This window comes from Hydra vulgaris, chromosome 02 (genome assembly GCF_038396675.1).
Source record: "Hydra vulgaris chromosome 02, alternate assembly HydraT2T_AEP".
Classification (NCBI taxonomy): Eukaryota; Metazoa; Cnidaria; class Hydrozoa; order Anthoathecata; family Hydridae; genus Hydra; species Hydra vulgaris.
In genome coordinates, this window is record NC_088921.1 from 11,237,851 (window position 1) to 11,265,799 (window position 27,949).

Sequence of the window (27,949 nt, forward strand, 5' to 3'; positions counted from 1 at the left end):
ACTCCCCCCCCCCCTCCCATACGTATTCGTACGCTTTTTGAAGACCTCCCCCCTTCTCCCTATGAGCGTACGTAATTTATGGACGACCCCTTACTCAAAAATACATTAAAAAATTCAAACAATTGTTAATTAATGTTTAAAAAACTTTGGAAAAAATGCAAAAATGTTTTACGTTCAATAGTTTGTCAAGATCAACTTTATAATTTGGGGAGACTGGCAAAAAAAGTTTAAGCATTCGTTGACCCACCTAACTTTTTATATATATTGCATTATATTATTTTTATATATATTGGATTATATTATTTTTATATATATTGCATTATACTATTTTTATATATATTGCATTATATTGTTACATTTATATATATTTGCATATATATATATATATATATATATATATATATATATATATATATATATATATATATATATATATATATATATATACGCATACACAAAATTTATGTGTATGTCAAATAAGGAACATTTGCAAAAAGTTGAAATGACCGGAGCCGGAAAAGAGTTGATTATATCACACAATCAAAACAACAATATATATATATATATATATATATATATATATATATATATATATATATATATATATATATATATATATATATATATATATATATACATATATATATATATGTATATATATATATATCTATATATATATATATATATATATATATATATATATATATATATATATATATATATATATATATATATATATATATATGTATGTATATATATATATATATATATATGTATGTATATATATATATATATATATATATATATATATATATATATATATATATATATATACATATATATATATATATATATATATGGGGGAGACCGGGGCTAGTTGGCCGCAGGGGTAAGTTGACGAACAGCGTTTATCTTCAGAGCCTTTCATCAGAAAGTGACAAAAATTGCACAGAAACTTCCTTAATGACCATTTTAATATTCACTGTAATATTGTCAGGATTCGCGCATGCGCATGGGAGATATTGAGATTTATGCGTTTTTTGGACAAAAATGTAACTTTTAGAACATCGTTTCCTTTTTACTTTACAAAGAATATAGTAAGTCGTACGAATAAAAAGTTATTTTTAAAGTTCCAGTTATAATTGGTTTACTATATTCCGTTAGACTTTTTTTTCAAGTTGCCGTTTTTCAGGATCTATATAATGTTTGTAGAAAAAAAAGCTTTCGGGGTAAGTCGGCAAAATTTTCACGGGGTATGTTGGCTCATTTGCATTTACTATGCAAAAAAAATATATATTTTTATAAAATTTTCTTTTTTCTTTTTTTAAAATTTTAACAATATTGAAAAAATTTATTCTTACTGAAAAATTGAAAAAAAAAATTTTTTCAGTTTCTTTATTTTCACAGATAAAAAGTGGGCTACTGTTTTGGCTTTTATACGGACAAATGTTTGGTACCAGCTAAAAGTAATATTAAATTTTAAGATAAAATTGTTGCGAAAATTTGGAGTAAAAAAAAATTCTATTAATTTTGCACTTAATAGTGCATTTATAATCATTTTTATAGTTTGCGCCAACTTACCCAGTGGTGGGGTAAGTTTTTTTTTTTTTTTTTTTTGAGGGCCCGGAAAGGCCCTGTGAATCTTTTTTTGTAAATGAATGCAAATTTTACCCTAATTCACTCTAAGTTACCCTAATTTACCCTAAGATACCCTAAGTCACCCTAAGTCACCCTAAGTTATTTATATATATATATCATATGAGCACCTTAAGCGAAAATTCGAATATTTTCAAAAATAACTATGCTGGATTCAAAATTTTTGCGAATAAATAGGAATTTGCGAATTCTTAGAGATCTTCACTCATGATCCACCTAGATATTTGGGCACCCAAAATTTTTTTCTTAAAAACACAGAGGTTTTGAAAAAGTAACAAGACTGCTCATATTATGTAGACTATTTGGTAATATGAGCACTTTAAATGAGCTCAAAAAAATAACATTATTTAAGTAAAAAAATACCAACCTGACAATTAGATCTAACTTTTGGAATATAATGATTCGTTATTAACAAAAATTATTTTTAAAAGATAAGATTTAGGCCACCTTTTGTTGAAACAATACTATTATGTTTTCCGCCAAAAAGAAAAAAAAAAAAATTAGTTTTTTTTTTAATTTTATTACCTCAAACTTTTGAACAATAAAAATTCAAATTTTTTGAATTTAAATTACAGAAAAATTTTTAGTATTATTAAAATATTAAAACTTTTTACTATGTTTTGTTTTCATTCAAAGAGCAATTAAAACCACTACTTTTTAAACAAGGTAATTTCAATGAAAAACGCTAGGTAATATGAGCGTGCTCATATTACAAAAAAATGGTATCATTAAATAAAGTCAAAACTAAATGTTTTCTTGCCTTGTTTTTCAACAAAAATGGAAAGAATTTTTAGCTAACATATTTTTCTTTATGACAAAATTAATTTCATTATTTTAGCACCAAAATTTCGCGCCACAGAATTATTCATGCGTGATGATATTATTTTAACAACGCAAAAAATTTAACAGCGTTTTAGTTAGATGATAGCCGCTAATTACTGCATATAAGTTCACGCTAAATGTACTGATTCCTGTTATCACCATACGATATTGAATCAAAAAATACAGAGCAACTTTAACTTCACTGCTTACATCTAAAAAATCTTTAAGTATGTTCATATTACCAAGGTGCTCATATTACCCTAATCTACCCTATATATATATATATATATATATATATATATATATATATATATATATATATATATATATATATATATATATATATATATATATATATATATATATATATATATATATATATATATATATATATATATATATATATATATATATATATATATATATATATATATATATATATATATATATATATATATATATATATATATATATATATATATATATATATATATATATATATATATATATATATATATATATATATATATATATATATATATATTTGCAAAAAATATATATAAAATTACCTATTAACTAAAAATGATTTTAAAATTATCTAGAGTGAAAATAATTTTACATTTCAAAAATATTTATATATATTGTCAATACAAAGAATAAAGTTTTTTAATTTTGTTTCAAAAACGGAAAACGAAATTGACAAATCAAAACAACTACTTTGGAACAACAACTTTGTTCTATAAGTACGGTGCTCGATAGTTTATGCAAAATTGATTAAACTTTGTTTCACAAAACGGTTCAATTAATAAATTATTATTTCGTAAAGTATATTTATTTATAGCTTTATGGGTAAAAAGATCTTGAAAAAATGAACAATAGTTGTTCACTTTTACAACGAAACATAAAATATTATAGACATTGAGTTCGTAAACGTTAAGTGCTTTAACGTTTTTAAATTAAATATTTGAATGAGAAAAACGATTTTCAAAACATATTAAACGCATTGCATGTTTCTGACGATGGTAGAGATTTCGTAACTTACTTTTAGAGGTACTTCTCCAAACAATATTTGCATAATTTATATAACTATGAATAAATGAATAGTAGAGTTGAATTAATTTTGTTCATTTAGATAGTATCTGACCTTATATAGAATTCCATTACTTTTGGCCAATTTAGTAGAAATAAAGTCAATATGATACTTACATTTTATATTTTCATTGATGTAAATGCCTAAAAATCTTGTGACCGACTCCTTTTTTATTTCAATTTTATCAATAAAAAGCTAATGTAAATTATTTGGTGAACAACGCTTTTTTGCGAGGGAGTGGAAAAAGATCCATATTGTTTTGTCAATGTTTAAAGTTAACTTGTTGCACCTAAACCAGTTAGAGATGTGATTGAGTTCTTTATTCATACTTGAAAATAGCTAATAAATGTCATTGTTTGACAGAAATAAATTAGTATTGTCTGCAAAAATGATACTTATAAGGTTAGAAGCTTTATTTAAATCATTTATATAGACTAAAAACAAAGGTGGGCCAAGAATAGAACCCTCTGGAACGCCACATTTAATGTCAATTAATTTTTAATTTTGAAAATATTCTCTATAGAAAACAAATTGTTTTCTATTTGTCAAGTAACTTTCATACCATTTTATTAATTTGCCATTCCGTATATTATTAATTCCGTAAAATTTGAGTTTTTTAATTAAAATTTTGTAATCGACCGTGACGAATGCTTTTGATAGGTCAATGAAAGTACCTAGTGTATATTGTGATCTACCAAATGAATTGTAGATTTCACGAATGAACTGTGTAATGGCTTGTTCAGTTGAACAATTTTTTTTAAACCGAATTGATTCTTTTATAGAAGTTTATTTAGATTAAGGTAATTGTGTGTTCTATTGTATATAATTCTTTCTAAAATTTTCGAGAAGGTTAAAAAAACTGAGATAGGGCGATAATTACTAATATTTGATGTTTTTTCATCTTTGTAAATTGGAGTAACTTTAGCTATTTTTAATTGGTCTGGGAATACATCTTGCTATATAGATGCCTGAAGACTTTATAAAGAATGCATTTTAAATTTTCAAAGCAATCTATGACTATGTTGTCATTTATTTCGTCCGCACCCGTAGCTTTGTTTCTTTTGAGAGATTTGTAAGCTCTCTCAAATTCATCAAAAGATAAGTCAGTATATAAATTATCTATAAAAATCGGATTATTTATAGGCTCTAGGAAATCACTAAAAGTTTTTTTCCGTATTAGGAATCTAATTTAAACTCGTTTGCAATTTCGTTTGGTTCATATATATTTGTTTTATTTATTTTAATTACATTAGGAAGGGAGTTTGAATTTGTTTTCTGTTTTCCTGTTATTTCTTTCAACGTTCTCCAAGTATTTTTGAGTCGTTTTTAAATTTACTAAATAAATTTGAATAATAATTTTTCAAATTTCAAATAAATGTCAGTAATTTTTGTATTTTGGTTGGTTTTTATCTGATTTTGTTTCAAATATTTTATATAAAGTTTCTGTTTGATTTTAGAGGATTTTCCAAGTCCTTTAAGAATCCATGGACAATTAAAAGCTTTTTTTTTTTGTTATTTGTTCACAAAGTGGAAAGTTTGCTTTGTATATTGAGAAGAAGGTATCAAAGAACTTATTATATATTTTATTTGCGTCATCACTAAAGTTAATATATTTCCAATGAAGAAGTGATAATTGATATTGAAAAGATTTTATATTGTTCTCGTTGATGACACGTTTTTTTTATATTTTGTCTTTCGGGGTAATTAGAGGATACAGCATGAATAGTAAGAAAAATGGGGAAATGATCGGATATGTCGGTTTTTATAATTCCTTTTTGTAAATTCTTATAATAAATATCTTTTGTAAAAATATTATCAATCAACATTGTTGAAGTTTTAATTATTCTAGTAGGGCGATTAATTAAAGGAAGAGCTCCTGCTTTAAATTTTTCATCATAAAAACTTTTTACTTTTTCATCTTTACTATAAATCAGACAGTTCATGTTGAAATCACCAATTATAAAAGTAATTTTTTTTTCTTTGCTACCTTTGTATGATTTTACGCTGTAAAAAGAAACAGAACTCAGAACTCCTCCACCACGTTTATTTGTTTGTCTTTCTTACAAAATTGTTTCAAAACCTGGAAGATGAAAAATAGAACTATTTTTAAACTCATTCGAAGAAATTCATGTTTCTGTTAAGCAGATTATATTAGAAATATTTTTAGTTTCATCTAAAAAATCACAAAACTGTTCAAAATTTTTATTTAGACTTCTAATATTAATGTGAAGGATTCTGATTTTTTGATTTTCAGTGCCGTTTTTATTAAGAAATTCTTTTAACTTGTTGGAATAAGAACAACATGCGTTCGCATCATTAAAAAAGTTGACATCTGGATATGAATTAAAATCTGATTTTAAGTATTTATCATGAAAATTAAAAGTAAAGGATTCGTAGTCATTCATTTTTGTTTTTAAATTTGATTTTAGAATATTAAAAGAATTCCTTTATAATTATAGGTCACTCCTAATTAATTTATTGTAAGTTACTTTAGCAAACTTACCTTTCGTTCTCAATACTTTCGCTTCTTTGAAAAGCTTTCTTCGTAAATTCATTGTAAAATCGCTAAAGTTTTCTAAAGTTAACATTGTAAAATTGCTAAAGCCTCTAAAGTTAACGTACATCCGCTCCTCAACGCCGTTAATGCAAGTACTGGAAAATAAACGAATTATGCGTTTTTATAAAAAGGTTATGTTTCACTACATTTTTTTAGCCCAAATAATTTATTTTTTTTAATTTTTTTTTTCCTCCTTGCGCTTTAGTTTATCTAAAATCAAACAAAGTTAAATTTTTTTTAAATTACTCAAGTTTAGATATGAAATTTTGCTTTATAGTTTGTTTTTTTTTTTTTTTTTTGGTAATTATTTAATTTGCCGTTTAAAAATGTTTACATTACAAATATATTTATATAAACTATTGGCTGGAGCAAAAAGAAGACGTATTCAGCCTTATCGCAAAGCCCCATTTAAAAAAAAAGTATTAGCAATAAATTCTACATTACCGTAACGTAAAAATATATATAAAATAACAAATAGAAATGAAAACCGAAAATAAGCAATGTAATTTGAAATAAGAAATACTTTTTTTTTGTTTTTTTTGAAGAAGTGTGAAAAAAAATTGCTAAAATGTTTAACAAATATATTAATAAAAAATAAAATGTCAAAAAAATAAAATTTATTGAGGATAAAAGACAACAAGAAACGAAATTTCATAATTAATATAATCACTGGATAAATTATTTAACATCATCAGTTATATTTTATATATATTTTTTATTTTAAATATTTTGTATTAATTTTATATTAATCACTGATACAATTAAATCTATTTTTTATATGATTGTTTTTAGTTTATGATAAACATTTAAAGTTGGATATATCCATAAATAATAATAATCGTTTTGATTCGTTCTTAAATTGCTCTAATGTAGTCTGTTTATTGTTAACAATATCTAGAAACTTTTTCCACAGATTAGGTCCGCGGTATTTAATTGAATAGGAAGTTAATTTTAATTTATATTTTAAAGCAATAAAATTGTTATCTAAAAACTTTGTTGAGTATTTATGGTTATTTTTATTAAAATAAGATTTAAATATTTTTGGAGATAATCCATTTTTTGTTTTAAACATAAATAATAAAACATGGTGTAAATTAAGTTTATACACATTTAAAACACCGAGCACACGTAGAAGTGGTTCGCAACGAACACTTATGCCGGCTCCAAATACTATTCTGCACGCATGTTTTTGTTTGCTGTAGAGTTTCTTTAACTTTGTATGGTTAGTACTACCCCACACAATATTACAATAAGACAAATAACTATGGATAAAGGTAAAATACAATTTTTTCAGGGATGATATAATTAGAAAAGGTTTAGCCCTAAACATCATTGCAATACTTTTTGAGATTTTTTTTTCAATATTATTTATATGTGAATACCACTGTAAATTTTCATCCAGTTTTACTCCTAAAAAATTTATGAATGATTCTCTTTTAATAAAAGTGTTATTAATTATAAGATCTGGTAATTTAAGAGGAATATTTTCAGATTTACTTACTTTATGAAAAAGTATATATTTTGTTTTAACCGCATTTAGTGAAAGTTTATTGCTTTCAAACTACTCACTAACTTTACATAGCTGTTCGTAAACTATTTTAAAAAAGTGATTTAACATCTCTGTGAGAAAAAAAAGATTAGAATCATCAGCAAACAAAATTAGGTCTAAAAGATTTGTTGATAAGTATAAGTCGTTTATGTACAACAGGAATAGAAGGGGTCCTAAGATAGATCCCTGAGGAACCCCGCAAGTTACGAAATATGAAATTGTATTTGTTTGATCATAGTATAAAAATTCCTTTCTGTTTGTCAGATAATCTTTGAACCAAAGTTAGTTTTTATTTTTTACTCCGTAGTTTTTGAGTTTTGTTATTAGAATATAGTGATTTACGGTATCAAAAGCTTTGGACAGATCAATGAAAACTCCTAATATAAAACAGTCATTATCTAAGGCGTTAGATATTTGATTGGAAATTTCAACTACTGCGTGTTCAGTAGAATGCTTATTTTTAAAGCCAAACTGTTTGCAATACAACATATCATTCTCAGTTAGATGATTATAAAGTCTGTGATACATTATTCTCTAGCAATTTTGAGAAACAAAGTGATATTGATATAGGCCTGTAATTTAAAATATTTGACATATCTCCAGATTTAAAAATTGGTGTAATACGGGCAATTTTTAACTTATTAGGAACAATACCTGACTTTAATGAGAGATTGGAAATGTGAAATAAAGAAGGTTCAATAACGTCAAAAACTGATTTTACAATATCGACACTAATGTTATCAAAACCTTCACTTTTTTTACTTTTGATACTGCTAAACGCATTTCTCAACTCACTCAGTTTTAAATCAGTTTCATCCATAAATTTATCAAAAGTTTTTAAGTATGAATCGAATGGAATGGAATTATTAGGAATTTTAGAGGCCAAATTGGGGCCAATAATAACAAAGAAGTTGTTTAGTTCTTCAGCTATAATTGATTTTTCATAAACTAACTTTCCATAAATTAAAAGAATTTTTGGCATCGTGCTTTTGTTGTAATTATTATTTCCAATTAAATCCTTAATTAGATTCCATATTTTTTTAGTGTTTCGTTTGGTTTTTTCTAAAATGTTTTTTTGAGTATTTTTTGGTTTTTTCAAATATATTTTTATAAATTTTGTAAATCATTTCATTTTTATAAGATTTCTTTTTAAGATATTTTATGTAAAATTTTTCTTTCTTTTTTGAAGATTTTAGTAAACCTTTAGACATCCAGGGAGTTTTGAGCGACTTATTATTTATAATTTTTTTATTTCTGGAAACGCTATTTCATATTGTTTGCAAAATTGATTAAGAACAATTCATATGCATTATTAGCATCATTTGATTGCAGTACTAGATCCCAATCAACGCAATTTTGTTTTTAAATTTTTTAAGGAGTTTTCATTGATCTGTCGCCGAATTAAGGTGGATTTTGTGGAAATATTGTTTATTAAAAGGTTATTTGTAGCTAAGAATGTGGGAAAATGATCCAAAATATCGGTCTGTATTATACCTGTGTAATGAGGGTTACTATAAAAGTTGTTAGTTATGATGTTATCAAGAAGAGTAAAAGACCTATTTGTTATTCTAGTAGATTTGTTTATTGTTGGGATAAGGTTATTTTATAGAAGAGTGTTTATAAAGTTCTTAGCATTAATATTTGAGACATAGTTAATCAGGTTGATGTTAAAATCTCCGACCATATAAATATGTTTTCTTTTTTTTATAATTTTGTTTAGAAATGTTATAAAATGAGTTTTAAATTTTTTTAAGTTTCCAGATTGCGGTCTATAAGTGGTATTTATAATTGTGTTTCTTTCTTCATTATTTACTAATTCAATACCCAAAGACTCACAATCTGTTTCATTGACGCAGAGATCGTTACGTAAGACAAAATTTATTGAATTGTGGATATAAATACAAACGCCCCCACCTGCATTTACTTCACGTGCTTGATGAATTGATGTGTAATTACTTAGTTCAAATTCATAATTTGTTTCACCGCATTTACATCAAGTTTCTGTCATACAAATAATTTTAAAATCGTGTTTAATTGTATCCAATAATATTTTTAAATTTTCAAAGTTTTTGTTCAAACTTCGAATATTGATATTAAAAATCGAAAAAGTGTTTTTAGTTTTTCTTAGATATTGTGATGATTCAGAAACTGAATAGTATTGACTTTCTAGCATTTTGTGACTAAAATAATTTGAATCAGTGCCGTTATCATTGATGATGTCATTTTCATTTGAAGATTTAAATAAGAAATTTTCCTCCATTTTTAAAAACAGTTTAAATTAAGTATGCATAGTAATAATGAAAATAAAATTGCGTTAATTAATGACAAATATTATAAAACTCATTGCTTTTTTTTGTATCCCAATCGCGAGTTATCAATTTATCGTAAAATATGAAGGCAAACTTACCAGCCGCTCTTTCGATTTTCATTTTTTCCCTTAATTCTTTCCGGATTTGTGTCGTTTCGAAACAGAAGTCTTCATTTATATAAACATTTTTCCCTTTTAGTTTACTCGACTTCCTCAAAATTTCGACTTTATCTTTATAATCTAAAAGTTTTATTACTATTGTTCTTGGCTTTTTAAATTCTTTGCCAGTATGGCAGCCAGTTCTTGCTGCCAGTATGGCAGCAAGAACTGGCTTGAAAGAACATTCTTGAAAGAACATTCTTGCTGCCAGTATGGCAGCAAAGAATTTAAAAATTTCTATAGGCCCGTTCAATTTTGACATTATTAATAGATAAGATATCTTCAAAAACTTTATTTACCTTTAATTCGCTTTACTCCCAGCTTTCACCTTCATTTTCATCAATTCCATCTTCTCTTAAATTATTGCGTCTCGACCAATCTTCTATCTCCCTTATTTTTTTTTGTATGCGTATACTTTCTGAATTGTTTTCTTTACTGCAAACTTTTGCTTTCATAACATTTTCATCAATTAGTTGTTCTTGAAAATTCAAACTAAGTTTTAAATCGTCGATGTCTTTTTCTACTTTTTCTAATCTGTCATTAAATATTTTTAAGTTTCCACTAATAATACTAATAAAAACTTTTTCTTGTTGCTTTAACATCAGTTCTAATTCTTTTTTGTAATCTTCAAACAATTTTGTTATTTCTAATAATGTAACTGCCATATTATATAAAAAATTATTTATTTTCTTTAGAAAATAAATATAAACAAATTTAGCTTTAACAAAGTCGTTTGAAAAAAAACGTATGTTGTTAGGGTTAAAACGATTAATACCAATATTATACCACTTTTTTTTAGAACTTAAAATCACCAACAATCAAGCAGTTATTTTAGACCTTCCTAATTAAAGGTATGAGCTAATTTGATGGAATTAGTGACGCATTTTATTAAATTAGCATCTATTGGTCTGGGTAACCTCTAAAGTATATGTTCATCGTTTACTTTTAAAAATACCCAAACTTGTTTAAGAATATGTTGAATTTTAAACAATCTTTTAGAACTTAACATATATTGTTTATAAACAAATGCTGCAGACCGGAAAAAAAAAATGTTTGTTATCACCGAGAACAAACAAGACAAAAAAGTTTGAGAACTTGCATTAACGGCGTTGAGTCGTTCCAAAGCTTCATTGTTTTATATTTGTTTAACACTAGGGGTTTGATTTGTAGTTTTGAAATACAACAACTATTGATCTGTTTTTTCCTGTATCTTTTCCAACTGATTGGGCTCTACCTATTAAAATTTTTTCTTGTATATTAACCTTTGTATTGAGGAATTCTTTGATTTTTTGTTCACTTTCTTCCCAATTTTCATAGGCTTTATTTTCAATCCCAACAAATCTCAAGTTGTTTCTACGGTTTCTGTCTTCTAGTTCTGCTATTGTCTCTTTTATGTTATTGTTTCCATTTTCAATATTACTTATATCTGGTGATTTTTTTGATAAAAAGTTCTTAAAACTATTTCGTGGTAGTACTACCCCCCCCCCTAATCCTTCCCATAAACTTTTGTTCTTTCGGGTTTGATCAATAAAACAATTTAAAACTTAGTTTACTTTGCTTACAAGTAAAAAAAAAAAACAAAGAAAATACCTTATAATTTTTTTTAAAGATTTGCTCAACATCATTTTGCATAAATAATTTAGAATTTGAAACAGAATTACTCGACAACTAAGTAATAAAATCGAGAAACATTTAAATAGATTTTAAAATTCACTTTTTTTTACGTTTTTCTAGTGAAAATGTCTAAGTTTATTAAGCCAGACCTTGGCAAGACGGCAAAATATGTTGTTTCTATATTATTAATATATATAAGCTGATTCTGCATTATTTATATTTTGAAAAAGATTTTCATGTTTATCATTTTTTGATTTCCAATAATTAAACGAAAAATTTGTAGTTGTATGTATTAAAAATTACTAACATTACTTTACTACAAAAACTAACGTAAGTTTTAATATTGAGTTTTACGAATTATTTGGATTTTAAAAATATTTGCATTTAACAAAAGATTTGTAAAATGCAAATATTTTTTTGTAATTTTTCAAATTTTTTTCATCGCTCACTTAACTCGTCTATACTTAATGTATCACTATTTTATACATAACACCATTTACACCTCATCAGTTAAAACTGTAAACTATATTTATAGCCTACGAGCAGTACGAAAGAGTTTGAAAATATTGTGATTAGCAAATACAAAAACAACTTTAAGATATTAGGCCAAAGAAAACATAATTAATGTGGTTTTAGTTTTATTGCCTTTTTCTATTTTATTTTTTCTATTTATACATACACACACACACACACACACACACACACACACACACACATATACATATATATATATATATATATATATATATATATATATATATATATATATATATATATACATATATATATATATATATATATATATACTACATATATATATATATATATATATATATATATATATATATATATATATAGAGAGAGAGAGAGAGAGAGAGAGAGAGAGAGAGAGAGAGAGAGAGAGAGAGAGAGAGAGAGAGAGAGAGAGAGAGAGAGAGAGAGAGAGAGAGAGAGAGAGAGAGAGAGATAGATAGATAGATAGATAGATAGATAGATAGTTAGATAGATAGATAGATAGATAGATATAGATTCCTACTGTTCAAGCTGTTGTTTGGTGTCATAACTAACAATTGTAAGAACTGTAGCAATTTTTAAAATATGTTTATTATGAAGTTGTTTTATTTTTTTCTCCTTAATTCGAGAGATAATATTAAAAGCTTATGTTTAAATGTTTATGGTTTCTTTGTTAATATTTTTAATTGAGTTATTTCTCATGAAATAAAATATTTAAAAAACTTACTTTTGAATTTTAAGAAAAAATTTTCCGAAGAAATTTGATAAAAGCTTTGAAATATTATCTTTTTTTACCATTCTTTTTGTTTTTTTATTCCATAATTAAATAAAAATAAAAACTCCATCAATAATTTAAAAAATATTTTGTTAGTTAATTCTAAGAAAGTATTCTTGTTTAATTATGAATTTTTATGGCTTAATTTATTTTATTAAAGATATTTTTACTCAACATGTATTTACTTAACTGTAAAATTTTAAGTATTAATAAATATTTTATACAAATTATTTTTATAATTAATAAATTCAGTGTAAATATATATATATATATATATATATATATATATATATATATATATATATATATATATATATATATATATATATATATATATATATATATATATTAGGGAGATCCTGCTGCCCCATTATTTTTAAATATTTGAGAAAACAAGCCAGACTTTTATTTTGGGAGGAGGTTACTTCTAACTAAGAGCTAGGAAAAATTTGAGAGCAAATGTACAATGTTTAGTGGTAGCAGGTTTCAATCAAAGTATTATATTTAGGCGCAAAAATTGAAAATTTCCAATTTTTAACATACAGATTTCTGGGACAACCTTATATATCTATTTTACTTCATTCTGATTTAAAGAAGCTTTTTGGAATAAAGGGTGTATAATAAAGGGTGTGCTATTTAGGGAGGAGCAATGTAAGTAGGGGAAGAGGCGGTTACCTATTTTACACAAATAAAAAAAAAACACAAACATTTTTTTCAGTTAGACTCTTCGTTTTTGGTACAATAGTGTTTAATAGTGAAATGGTAGACTAATCTGGTATATGTTGTAACCCATTCTGAAAATTTATTATTGCAAGTTAAAATAAAAATATATTTAAATGTTTAGTGAGTCAAAAATTTTAACATTAAATTTAAAATATACACTAAAGTTCAAATGTTAACAAAAAACTTAATGTTACACTAAAATTTAAATGTGTATCAACATAAATGAGTAACTCTATTAAATAAAAATTAGAAAAAAAAAACAATCTGATCAGAATTAAATGTAGAACTTTTCTTTAGCTGAACAACATATTTCTGTTGTCTACAACTTGTATAATGTTCTGGAACTTATTTCCTTACTTAGCAGTTCCCGCAAAGTCACTAGAAAGCTTTACTCCACGTTCAGCAGAATCGTTTACAACACAAAAACTAGAAACAACATTTTTTGAAGTTAGAAAATCTTCATTTTTATGCCATGCTGTGACCGGTTCCCTGAGAAAACTATTATTTATATTTATTATGGTGAAAAAAACTGGGGAGTCTTCACCAATAAAATTAGCCAAATCATTCACAGCCATTTTAGGAACCATTGGAAATATAGGTTTAATAAACCCTGAAATTTTTTTGGTTATTTCATTTAATTTCACATAATTTTTTAGTGATAGTAATTTATTTGCAATCTTTTTGCCTCATCTTGTCCTCTACGTTATTATTAAATAGAGACAGTGGAGCTAACTCCTCAGTGAGATACCATATGTGATTGCTGAAAGCTATCAGAGCAGCATTGAGTAATAGTTAAAACAATAACTTTATACTCTAATAATGAATTAATAAGATTTAAATCTTGAGTAGGAGCTGCTGAAAATATAGGTACACTTAGCCACCATGGAATATAACAAAATACAACAAACTGAACATTCCTTTGTAGCTTAGGAAGTTGTTGCAGAACAAAAATTGTTCTTTTAAGTACCTGGCTGATTACCAAATTTACCATATTATCACAGAGTACCACATTTTGGCCATTGCTTAGATACAGCAATGTTAGTTGAACAATTTCTCTACAATCATCTCTGTTGAAATTTTACCTCATTGCTTCTTGGCAAAGATTGGTAATGGCATCTTTTTTGTTTATCAAAGACTGTGAAATTTGAGGGATGTCAAGATCTTCAATAGTTTGGTAATTCAGATGTTCAAAGTATTTCTTAAATCTAAAAACCAAACAATGCAGTCATTATTTTTGTTGCTTATAATACTAATGTTAGTTTAATTTTAAATATAAAATAATAATATTAAAACATTCTAATAAACATGCTAAATTACCTAAAAAATAGATAGATATTAAGACCTTTTAAAATCTTTAAACTATTCTAAATGTACCTTGGTATAGTCTTTCCTAACACCAAGCTACTAAAAATTTGTATATAATTTGTTCGAAACTCGCGAACAAATTCAAATATTTCTGCAGTTGAAAGTTATATATATTCACGAGACATTCTTATTTCATAAACTGACACTGGTTTTAGCAATTAAAATTATATAAATGAAAATGGATGGAATTTAAAAAAGCGACAAACGAAAGTTTATTGGAAACTTCTATTAAGATAACATAGACAAAAGGAAAAAATTTACAGTGCATCATTTTATACAAATAAAAGTTGCAAGACAAAAAATTTATATTATTATTAAAAGATTTGACGACAATATTGACAGTCGAAAGTCGGGAAGCGGCAAAAAACCATACAAAATGGATATAAGAAAAATTACTTCACTCATTAACAAGACTGAAAATGAAGTTGAAATCTTCCAGATAAAACTTGCATTAAAATATGGAATTCATAGAAGTTATGTTTATAAAATTTTTAACATGCATGGACTTACAATATTTCAAAAGAAAGAAAGCGCCAGAAAGCTCTGAAATTCGAATAATTAAACAAAAACAACAACTGTTAAAATTTCAAAAATTTTTTCCGACCATCAAATAAGTTTGAAATTATAATGAGTGACGAGTCCTATTTTACATTGAGCTGCCAAAACACACCACGAGATGATGGCCTTTATATTCAAGATAAAGATAAAACAGAAAATAATATCAAATATAAGTTTAAATCAAAGTTTCAAGCGAAACTTTTAGTATGGATTGCAATTAGTAAATTTGGTAAATCAAAGCCTTTATTTGCAATTAAGAATAATGCCAGTTATGCAAAAATACATTCCAAAGAATGCATTGAAAAGAAACTTTTTTCCTTCATCAATTCACATTACAAAAATATAAAATATATATTTTGGCCTGATGGTGAAGCTGTCATTTTGCAAAGCTAACAATCGAAACTTATAAGAAGTTTAATATAACCTATGTTTCTAAGGATGATAATCCACCAAATGTACCGCAATTAAGGCCTATTGAAGCAATTTGGGCTCACCTAAAACAGAGAGTTTATTCCAATGATCTACTAATGCTATCCTTACTTAATTGATTAGTCGAGAAACAACAATATAATTTGAATGACAATTATAAGCAATTCTTTTTTGTGCAAATTTTTAGTAGCCTCGTGTTATGTGATGTCAACATGCAAACCATAAAAGTGGCCTGTTCGATATATTTTGCATTCAAACACAGCCTGATATAGAACCAGAAATAGAACCAAATTCACAGCCTGATATACAGCCAGAAATAGAACCAAACTCAATTGGCTTAGTAACAAATATATAGACTTGCTGATATGTAAATTGTTCATTAGTTCCTAATTTTACATAAATTGACTTGCCCAAGTTTCATTTTAGAGCTACCTGAAAGAAGAATAGTAAGCCTTTCTTTCCTAATGTTTTTGTTGTCAAGTGAATCCCATAATTTGCTCTCCAAATGAACAACGCTAATTTTTTGGAGATTTCTAGGAGCTATTCATCTTGGTAGCAATTGTCTGCACATACTTCACTGCACACACGCTTTACTGCACATACGCTTTTCTGCACACACACTCCACACACACACACACACACACACACACACACACACACACACACACACACACACACACACACACACACACACACTCCACTGCACACACTCCATTTTGTACCTAAATTGTCTGCACGCACTCCATTTTGTTCAATTGTTTAAAAAAAAGAGGAAAAATATTGATGACTGAATGATACTTTTGGATCCAAAGTAAATTTAATCAAAAACTAAAAGTAAAAGTATCCAAAGTAAGGAGAAATTAGTATTTCAAACAAAACAAGAAATTTCTATTTTATTCAATATATATATATATATATATATATATATATATATATATATATATATATATATATATATATATATATATATATATATATATATATATATATATATATATACCTGTAAACTGTTGCGTAGCTCAAGTCAACTCTAGAAGAATCACCAGGCGTGGCACAAATTATAGAGTGGAATAAAGAACTGAGTGTAATAGGTGTCATTTTATTCCTAACAGCTGTTTCAATAACTTTAGGTAATTTGAGAATACTATGTGGTATAAACACAGTTGTGCCAGTTTTCAAGCTTCTTTTGTGAGAACGCTGCTTAGTTTCATAAATACGTCCAAGATCAAGACAACTTTCATTTATCTTTATTAAATTGTTCTTAGAACATCTTAAGATATTTGATTGGTCTTTTTTTTCTTTAGAGATTCTTTTTTGTTGAGTTTCTCTCATGTAATTTTTCTTTCACAAGGCTGGGTTTAAGATCAACTGAACCCATGGATGTTTTCCTATCAGCCATAATGCTGATCAGAAACTGTTTATCCTCTGCATGAACCAATTTATCTAGTATATCTTGTGGCCAGAATCTCATTGTTTTTGTAAGCTTGACTTTAAATCCAATAGTTTCTTGGGTATTCTTGACAGGTTTCTATGGGCATGGTCAATTTTAATTTAGTTAAAACTGACTTTTTAACTCCTCAAATAATGTCATGATTTCTATTGCCATTTTATTTGACTTAATTGTTTGTATTCTTGTTAAATGGTAGAATTGATTTAACTATTTCATTTACCGCATCTCTCTTAGATTTTGCGGTGAAGTGTGCAAGAAAACGTAAAAGCACCTAACGAGCATTTAGCGGCTTAGATCCATGTACATCCTTATCAGATTCAATAGGGATGGTTTCTAGAATGAAAAATCTTGGGTCTTTAGATTTAGCTATTTTTACCCACCTAATTTGTCAATATTTTAATTTGTATTTACTCTAAAAAAAGTTTGAAATAAGTTATAAATGTATCTGTAAAATCGCAACAAACAACACAAATGAAAAATAAAAGACGACTTTGGATAAAACTGTTTTACTTCTTTTTTTATTAAAATAAATGTCTTATAAGATTTTTGTAAGAATATTATAAGGTACATTGATTAATATAATACTCCAATTTACATTCTAGTAGTTTCAAACTGATAATTATAAGTTTTTCCTCCTAGTTATCGACAAATTTTAAAAAATTGCAAGAACCTTGAAATTTCAAAGGAAATCTGCTACCACTAAACATTGTCTATTTTTCTTAAAATTTCAGATTTTTACTATTTATTATGAATTTCACCCACAAAAAAAAGTCAGGCTTAGTTAGAGCACATAAGAGCGGCAGAATCACCCTAATATACATAAATATATATATATATATATATATATATATATATATATATATATATATATATATATATATATATATATATATATATATATATATATATAGTTAAAACTTATAAATAAAATAATAACTATAATGTTACTTACAATAATAATTATTTGTTTATGAACCATTTATAAAGTTATAATTAACATGTATAAAATGTAATTTTAATAAAGAGCATATCTTTTCAGAGAATTTGTATTTTTTATTTTGTCTTTTTGATAAAGATATGGCATCAAATGGAGCTATGCGCAGAACAATTGATATATCAAATGCGTCATGTATAGAATTAGCTCTGCAAGGTGAAAAGTATTGTAAAAATTGAGACTGTAGAAGTGGTGTTGAGTATTTTGAAGCAGCAATTAAAGTTGGCACTGAAGATCTAAGACATTAAGTGCTGTTTACAGTCAATTAGGAAATACATATTTTTATTTAAAGAATATGAGAAAGCTCTTGAATATCACAAGCATGACCTTACATTAGCAAGGACTCTAGGTGACAGAGTTGGTGAAGCAAAAGCCAGTAGAAATTTAGGAAATACTTTATAAGTACTGGGAAAGTTTGATGAAGGTGTTTTATGTTGTACAAGACATTTAGATACTGCAAGAGTACTCAAAGATAAAGTATGTGCTATTTTCTATACATTATTCAAGTTTACGTCATTGTTATGGGTTATTTCTTAAATTAAAATTTTATGCAATAAAAAATGACTTTATACAATTTTTAAATTTTAACAGTTCAAAGAATTTTTTTTTACAATTATCTACTTTTATTTTTAATTATTACAAAAGTATGATATCCACTGCTTAAAAAGCTGTAAGTGCCAATCCACTGCTTTAAAAGCTTGAAGTGCTTAATGTTTATCAATTAAATATCTACAGTATTCTTTTATTCATGTTTAGATTTAAACATCGTATGCTGCCAAAATTTTTTGACAACCTTTTTGTTATTATAAATCATAAATATCAAACAAAGCATTCATTGCATAACTATCAGGTACCAAAAACCTTATTAAAACAGTCTAATTTCTCAATAGCATACCGAGGGCCACATTTGTGGAACTCATTCCTTTCAATTGAAAGTAAAACTATAATTTCACTTCAAACTTTCAAAGTTATTTTAAAAAAACAGTTACTTGATTATGACATATCTGAAATTCTATTTTATTTTTAATATCTTCTTTTTCAATTCTTGACTTTTCTTTCGTTTGCTTAAAAGTAAAAAAATTTTTTTTTTTTGCTTATTTATCTAAATTTGTATTTATTTCTTTTCTTTTTTTTTATACAAATATATTTTTATGAATGTATAAATATTCTTTTTTTATGTATAAAAAAATGTAAAATGTTTATATAAAAGTATTTATATTATTTTATTGATATTGTAAAAATTTATGATAGATTTATGATAGTGTAAACGATACAACGGGGCTATATGATAAGACTTTTGTCTTCTGCCTGCTCCGGTCATATCTTAACTCAAAATATTTTGTAAACAACTTATTATGAAAATGACGAAAAAAAAAAAAAATGATATAATTTTTAATATTTGACCTTTTTTAGTTCTACATAAAATAACATTTTAATATTTTTGTTTTGAAAATGTTATAAAGGATACATTTTTTTTCTACCTTTGTTATTTTTATTTTTTATTTTCAATAATCTTAAATATCAAGGTCAAATTATCCCAAGTTTTTTGTGTTTTGTTTATTATTGTTATGTATCCTCATCATGTTAATCATAACAATAATAAACCAGATAATCAGATCGAATCAAAAATTAAGCAACAAGGTAATGATTAAAGTATTCTGTATTTCTTTAAAAATAAAATGTTAGGTAGCAAATAGTAGCATTTAGCTCTAAATAGTAACATATTAACCGCATCACAATTATTTATAAAAAGAATCGATAATGCGCAGTAAGAAAAGCGATAAAAATTTATATATTTTTATTTGTAGCATCTAATATCATTAAAGGCAAAAAATATTGTTTCATGTTAAAAATAAATATTCTAGACTATTGTGGTGACAATTCATTATTAAATATTTTAAGTTTTTTCATCTTACATTGTTTGCAATTACAACCTTCAATTATAATTGCAAACAATACCTTACCAATGTCGCTTATTGGGCTAGAGCTGACGTCAAACCTTTGACCTCTGTGTTTTTAGCCAGAGCAATAACCACAATGCCTTAGCTACTTACTTAATATAAATATATTTTTTATGTTTTTGATATTTTTATCGATTGTAATTTTAACTTATTTTTTGTAGCCTCACACAACTACTATATACAATTTTTACAGGCAGAGAAATAAGTATCCAAACAAAAAATTTGATTGTGAAGTTGCACTAAAGAATATTTACTATGCATTATTCTCACCTCATTTTAGATATTGTTCTCAAGTTTGGGATCAAGTTGGAAACTATGGCGTTAACAAGTTGCTATCGTCTCAGCCTCAATTCATTAGAATAATAAACTTTCAACCAATTAAAACAGATAAAATCACTGGAAATACTTTATTATTACTAAAGAACTATTTAACGAATCGTAAACAGTTTATTCATATAGACTCATCATTATCATCAAATTTATTAAATATAACTTGTGGAGTGCCACAAGGCTCAATACTAGGCCCATTGCTGTTCCTGATTTACATCAATGATCTCTACAAAGCCTCAAACTTAATGACAATTATGTTTGCGGATGACACTAATCTTTTGTTAACCAGCAATGATCTAACAACATTATTTAGAAATATGAACACTGAGCTTATTAAAATCTCTAACTGGTTCAAATCAAACAAATTATCAATTAATATAGAAAAAACTAAATGGATGCTTTTTTACCCAAATTCAAAAAAAAAATTAATTCCAAGTATTACACCACCTATTTTTGTTGACAATATTGAAATAAAGCGAACAAAAATTACAAAATTTTTAGGCATTTATATTGATGAAAATCTTAAATGGAAACACCACGTTAACAACCTAAATAACAAAATTGCTAGAACTATAGGAATATTATATAAATCAAGAAGTTTCTTAAATAAACATACTTTAACTCAATTATATTATTCCTTTATTCACTGCCATATTAACTACGCTAACATTGCTTGGGGTAGTGTGAACAAAAGTATACTAGAACCTCTTCATCGTCAACAGAAACACATTGCACGTCTTATAAACTTTGAAGACCGTTTTACTCATGCCAGGCCTCTCTTACTTGAAATGAATATTTTAAATATATATCAGCTGAACGTTTATAATATTTTATGTTTTATGTATAAATGTAAAACCAACGATTCCCCTTCTTCCTTTCATAACCTATACTCAATAAAAGAAAAAAATAAGTACAATCTACGAAATGATAATTCTATTCGACTACAATTTTCGCATACAAATTTTGGTAAATCTTGTGTTTCTTTCCGAGGAGCCTTTCTTTGGAATAAAGTAGTTTTGAAACATTTTGACTTTTCTCATGAATGGACTTATACCTCTTATAAAAGGAAACTTAAGAAAATCATTTTGTCCATTGATAATATACTTTTATACTTTTAATAGGAAATTTATTTGAAAATTTCTATTTTTTTATTTAAATTATGTTTTTCTTTTAATATTGTTAAACACAGTTTTTTTTTTTTATTTATTTTAAAATATGTAACACGTAAATTTGTAACGAGTTTGCAGCGGTTCTCGACGACAAGACCTTAAGGTCTTCTACGAGTCTCCGCATTCTTTTTTTTTTTTTTTATTATTTATAGTAAAAATCCTCACTTGTAATTGTTTATATTATTATATCTTAACTTGTATTTTATATATATTGAAGAAATGTAAAAAAAGTAAAAAAAAAAAAAAAAAAAAAAAAAAAAAACTTTTCATTCCAACATTTCCAGTATTTAAAGTATACAAATCTTCATTTTGTTTTTGACTCATTAAATAAAAACTTACCATCTTCTATCACAAACTTGTTCACAGAATGTAGACTATTACATTCCTACTCTACTAGAATTATACACAATGTAAAACTAAATGTACCATCTTTCAAAACTCAGCAGTGTGGTAAAAATTTTATTGTTTATTAGTGCGTCTGTAAATGGAACAGGGGCTATTTATGCATTTTGAATAAGTCAAAAAAACTATATCCTAAAATACCTTTACTCCATGTTAAACAATATCAATTTAAAAAAAATTTAAAAAACTTTTTATTTTAACTTTTTGACATATTATCGTTACGACTAAAATACTCTTTTAATTTTCTTTTCGTCATTACTACAATTATCATCAGTACTTTTTGTTTATTTTTTTATTTTTTCTATTATTAAAACATGCAAACTATGATTTTTACATGTTTGTTTTAATGAATGTTCTATGTGCTTTAAACTATGTGTTTTAAAGATTACACCCCTCTCATTTTGGTGGTCAGAAAATTTACATGGTTATAACTTTTGTAATATACAATATTTTTCTACAAAATTTAAAATCTGTTGATAAATTCAAATTTTGTTAAAGATAGTAAAATTGAAAATTTTACTACACCAGTGCCCTCACGTTTGGGCAGGGGGAGGGGCAAGCATTTTGGTGCTTTTTGTTCCCATGCCTCCACCATCCCAAATCTGTGCAAGGCCTCCTCATTTCTCATAGGTATGAACATACTTAGAAACAGAAATATTTATTCGTCATTTATAAACATTTTACAATGATCTTGTTTTACAATTTTTATCAATAAAATTTAAATTGAAAAAAATTAATAACGACAGGAGAAAGTAGAAGACAGAAGTCTTGTCATCAAGCCCCTATAGAAAGCGTAAAAAATTTTTTACAAAGTTCTCATTATATGAATTTACAAATACTCGTTATATAAAACAAGTTAGAACATAATTACAACATGAATACGAGAAATTGCAAAAATTAAATAAATACATACAGTAAGAAATATTACAAGATTTTTTTTTTTCATCTAAAATTACAAAAATATGTTTATGTCTGTTAATTCAAGTAAATAATGTTTAACTATACTTATAACACCATTTATTGAAGTTATACTTTTCATATTTTCATTAAGAACTATGTTCCACAGACGAGGCCCTCTATATGAAATTGAGTTATGAGATGTTTTAAGAGTTAAGACTTAGTTTTAAGACTTAGGTAAATTAAAATTATGGATAGAAAATTATAGATATACCTCATTAAGTATCTACGATTAATTATTTAAAATCGGTTATTAAAGGATTTTGGAAGCATTTCATTTTGATTTTTAAACATGAATAACAAGTTTTGAAACATGTTTTGCTCATAGGCATTAAGAGCTTTTATTTCCCGGAGTAACGGCTTGGAGTGGGCGTATTTATGCACATTACATATTATCCTACTGGCTTGTTTTTGCTTAATATATATATTTTTTTATGCTGAAGGGCAAGTACTTGCCCAAGCTATATTGCAATAGCTTATGTAGCTATGGATAAAAGAGTGATATAAATCTATTAAACATTTTTTACTTAGTTGGTGTTTTGTTTTATGCATAATGCCTTTAGTTTTAGAAATTTTGTTTTTAACTATCGTAATATAATTATTCCAATTAAGATGTTCATCAAATATTATTATTAAAATTTTAAGTGATGAAACTCTGTTTACTATATTGTTATTTATTATTAGCTGAGGAAGTTGCCGAGGCAAGTCATCGGATTTAGATTGATGATAAAACAAAATGTACTTAGTTTTACTGATATTCAAAGAAAATTTGTTTGCCAAACATTTCTTACAGATCAATTTATAATTTTTTTTTCAACAAAAGAATATTTTAAATCAGTTTTATAATTTTTAATTTGTTAAAGGTTGTCTTTAATGCTTGAACTTAGAAATAAAGTATTTAAAGTAAGCAATATATTTTTATTGCTTCCAAAACATTTTTAAAATTAAAGCAAAAAGATATTTGTTTGAGTTTTCCAATCCGTCAAAGATTTATTGAATTTTCAGATAATAGAAAACAACAGACACGATAACAACTTTTTTCCTGACATAAATCCTTACAGTTTTTTAAAAAAAAGATTTAAAGGAAAAAATGTAGAATTATTAAAAAAAAAACAATTGCTGCCCCACCCCAAACTCTTATTTGATGTAGTGACCTTAGTTGGTGTAATGACACTCTTATGCATGTTCTACCTAGATAGAAAGTCTATGTATGTAATGAAACCCTTATAGCAACCTACTTCATACCTACCTCATACCTTCTTCATACCTACTTCAGTATATTGTTATAGTACTTAGCTAAATAATATATATAGAAATTCTTGGGTTTTGATTGATTAACGTTTTCATTGTTCATGCTCATTTATTACTAATTTTAGTACTCTTTTCTTTTGTTTTAAAAGATTTTTGTGAATTTTCTCGTAAATATATTGTAACTGTATCAAAAATGTAAAGTGTATGTTAAGCCTATTTTAATAGCAAACATATAATAACTGTATGGAAAAAAAAATATTTTAATAATGTTAAGTTATGGAATTTAAGTTAATTTATGTTAAGTTTTGGAAAAAATAGTGAGAAATTGGGGATAAAAGCTTTTAGTCAAACTTACGTAACTCGAGTATATTGTTTATTGTACACGTAATGTAAAATTTTATTTAAAAGATAATTTTATGAACTTCTCTTGATACTTTAAATGGGAGTTGTATTATTGTTTATATTTTTGCAATTAAAGGGCATTTTTCTAAAAGTCTAATTTTGCTGAATTGAGCTTAGGTAACTTTAACTTAAATAATCAGGTAAAAATCGGAGAAATCCACCTTTGAATATTGTCAAACACCCTGTATTATGTGAGATTATTCACAAAATGTTTTTTGTCATTTATACATCTCACATTTGTTTATATTTGCAGTCTTTACTAAATAAATGGTAACTATGAAAACTTTGGATCAAAATTTACATGGGTTATTGAAATATAGAAAAAATTAAGTACATACTATTTCACTCCAATCAACAAATTAAAAAAATACCCCTGAACCTACCAACAATTAATATAAAAAGTATAACCATCAAAAGAGCTCTGAATACAATGTTTTTAGGAGTTCTAATTGATGAACGATTTTTGAGTTCAAGACTCTCAAAATTCTCAATTACATATCGTGGTTCCTATTTATTTAGCAAATTAGTTTCCAGAAACGAATCACTATTAAACTTAAACAACGAACACTCTCTGAAAAAAAAGCTAAAAACTACAATAATCAAATTAAACAACTGTAAGGAATTTTTTTAAATTTGAATAAATAAATAAATGTAACTTAACTTTTGATACAAATCGATAAAAAAAATAATATTAATAACAAGGTATATATGTAACACGAATATATATACCACGTATGCAACTGATTTTTTATGTGTATTACACGTCTAAGAAATAGGTACTCGATGACAAGACTGACTTAAGTCTTCTGCGAGGTTCCTATGACTACAAATAAGTAGTTCTTTTTATCAATCTTACAAAAATTTTGTTTTTATCTTACTTATACACTAACATTATTTTGAAATGTGGTAAATAAACTTATAGTGAAACATCTAAACTCTCCTCCAAAAAATCAGCAGATTTATTTTTATTTATTGTATTTTTTATTTTAATTGGAGTAATATAGAGATATATTTTTCGGATTATTTTTACTTACACGTTATTATATTGTTGTAGTTGGTATTTATTTTATTCTCGTCTCGGAGTTGTAAGCAACTATATTTTTATTTACCTCGTATATTTCTTTATATTTATGATTTAAATTTGTATATCTTTACTGCCAATCAGTGATTGGTTACTTGTAATTACTTTGTATTTGTAAAAAAACATGAATAAAAAAAAAAAAAAAAAAATTGTCAGTTGAAATAATGCTTATTCATAATTTTTGTGGTTATTTGAATAGATAAAAAAGCGACTTTGACATATAATTTACTGATAATGGTTATATAGATTTTCTCAAAATTTTGAACCTAAATAGATTTTTGCTTGAGGAACTCAAAAATAAAACTCTAAAAGTACTTAAAAACACTTCCCTTAATAGTCTCAAGAAATATCTCATTTTTCAAATTTTATTCAAAATGAATTTTATTCAAAATGGGAAAAATGTTGATTGTAAATGAAGATCTCAGTGGAAAAACCAGCGATGTCATAGATCAAAAAAACCATAATTTATAGAGTCTTATTATTGGTGCAGACTGTAATTGTATTCGCCTTGCATGTTTTAAAAATATTAGTAGCGAGGAAAAGAGCGAACTAATTGGAACGTTAATGAATATTCATCTGAAAATAGTCAGGACGCGTACTTATCCAAACTAATAAAAATTCAAAACATTACCAGAAGAAGATAACGAAAGCAAATAAAACTTACTTACAAAATCTTTCATATTCTTATTGTGCAAAGAGCATAATCAGCCATCGCAGTACCAATCTGCATTAAAGCTATGATGTTTTATTATCGGAATTATAAAAGCTAGAATCGAATCAATAAGGAAATCAGATGTTACAACTGATTAGTAAATAGTTAAAAACGTTATTTATATTATTTTAAGTTATGAAATAAATTATATATATATATATATATATATGTATATATTTATATATATATATATAAATATACATACATACATATATATATATATATATATATATATATATATATATATATATATATATATATATATATATATATATATATATATATATATATATATATATATATATGTATATATAAATGTTTTAAATATATTAAAGTGTCATTTCCTATACAATGTCATTCCTATTTGGAATGCGATCGTGACATGGGAAATGGTAATATAAAAGCTAGTGTTGAAATTCTGAGGATTGGCGTCAGGTTTTTAAGAATTGCAGAAAAAAAACCTTTACCTTTTAATGCTGTAAGTTTTTTCAATGTAATTTTTTTCAGATTTTCTGATTACTTGAAACAATATTATAAGTGCGCATGTCCGATAAAAAACTCGACCAGTCAGAGAACTTGCAACTCAAGATATTCACCCTGCACTGCTTCTCTTTCGTAACAACTGGAATGGAAATATTGAAAATACTGCTTTAGTAAAACGTAGACAAAGTAATCAAACAGAAACTGCACTCAATCTGTTTGATATGTATTCCTTTGTTCTACCAATAAGTACTGCCAAGTATAACGACTTTGTGCTGAAGTACCCATATAAACCTGATAATCACAGTTTTTTTTATAATCTTGTTACTTTAAACACAAGAACACAAGATTCTGCATCAGAAGATTCAGATACTAATTAGAAAAATATATTTTAAATATTGTTATGTTTCTCATTAATTACATTTTGCGTAAAGATTTGACTTTAATAGAAAAAAAAAATCTAACAAAACAAAAGTTTAATAGTTAACAAAAGGTAATAGTTTCCGATTAACGTTTCAGCGGAATAACAAAAAGAAACTAGCCAAAGAAACAGTTGGGTCAACTGTCTTTTGAAGCCCCTTACATCATAAGGAGTCCATTTTTTAAATATTGTTTCGTTTTTAAACAAAAAAAAAGAGCTAA

General features: G+C 25.7%; 1 protein-coding gene across 1 annotated transcript; it reads left to right on the top strand.

The window, feature by feature from the left end:
* Nucleotides 1–18,645: 18,645 nt before the first annotated feature.
* LOC136075839 (uncharacterized) lies at nucleotides 18,646–27,687 on the top strand. Its single transcript, XM_065789276.1, has 4 exons — nucleotides 18,646–18,718; nucleotides 18,855–18,919; nucleotides 20,685–21,609; nucleotides 27,395–27,687. The coding sequence occupies exons 1-4, from the start codon at nucleotides 18,646–18,648 to the stop codon at nucleotides 27,685–27,687; spliced, it is 1,356 nt and encodes a 451-aa protein (XP_065645348.1).
* Nucleotides 27,688–27,949: the final 262 nt, after the last annotated feature.

Coding starts and splice junctions, on each gene's coding strand:
- LOC136075839 (XM_065789276.1), top strand. CDS start 18,646: ATGGCATCAAATGGAGCTATGCGCAGAACAATTGATATATCAAATGCG. Junction 18,920..20,684: donor CAAGGACTCTAGGTGACAGA/GTTGGTGAAGCA, acceptor TATTTTTTGTAG/CCTCACACAACTACTATATA. Junction 21,610..27,394: donor TCTTATAAACTTTGAAGACC/GTTTTACTCATG, acceptor AAACTCGACCAG/TCAGAGAACTTGCAACTCAA.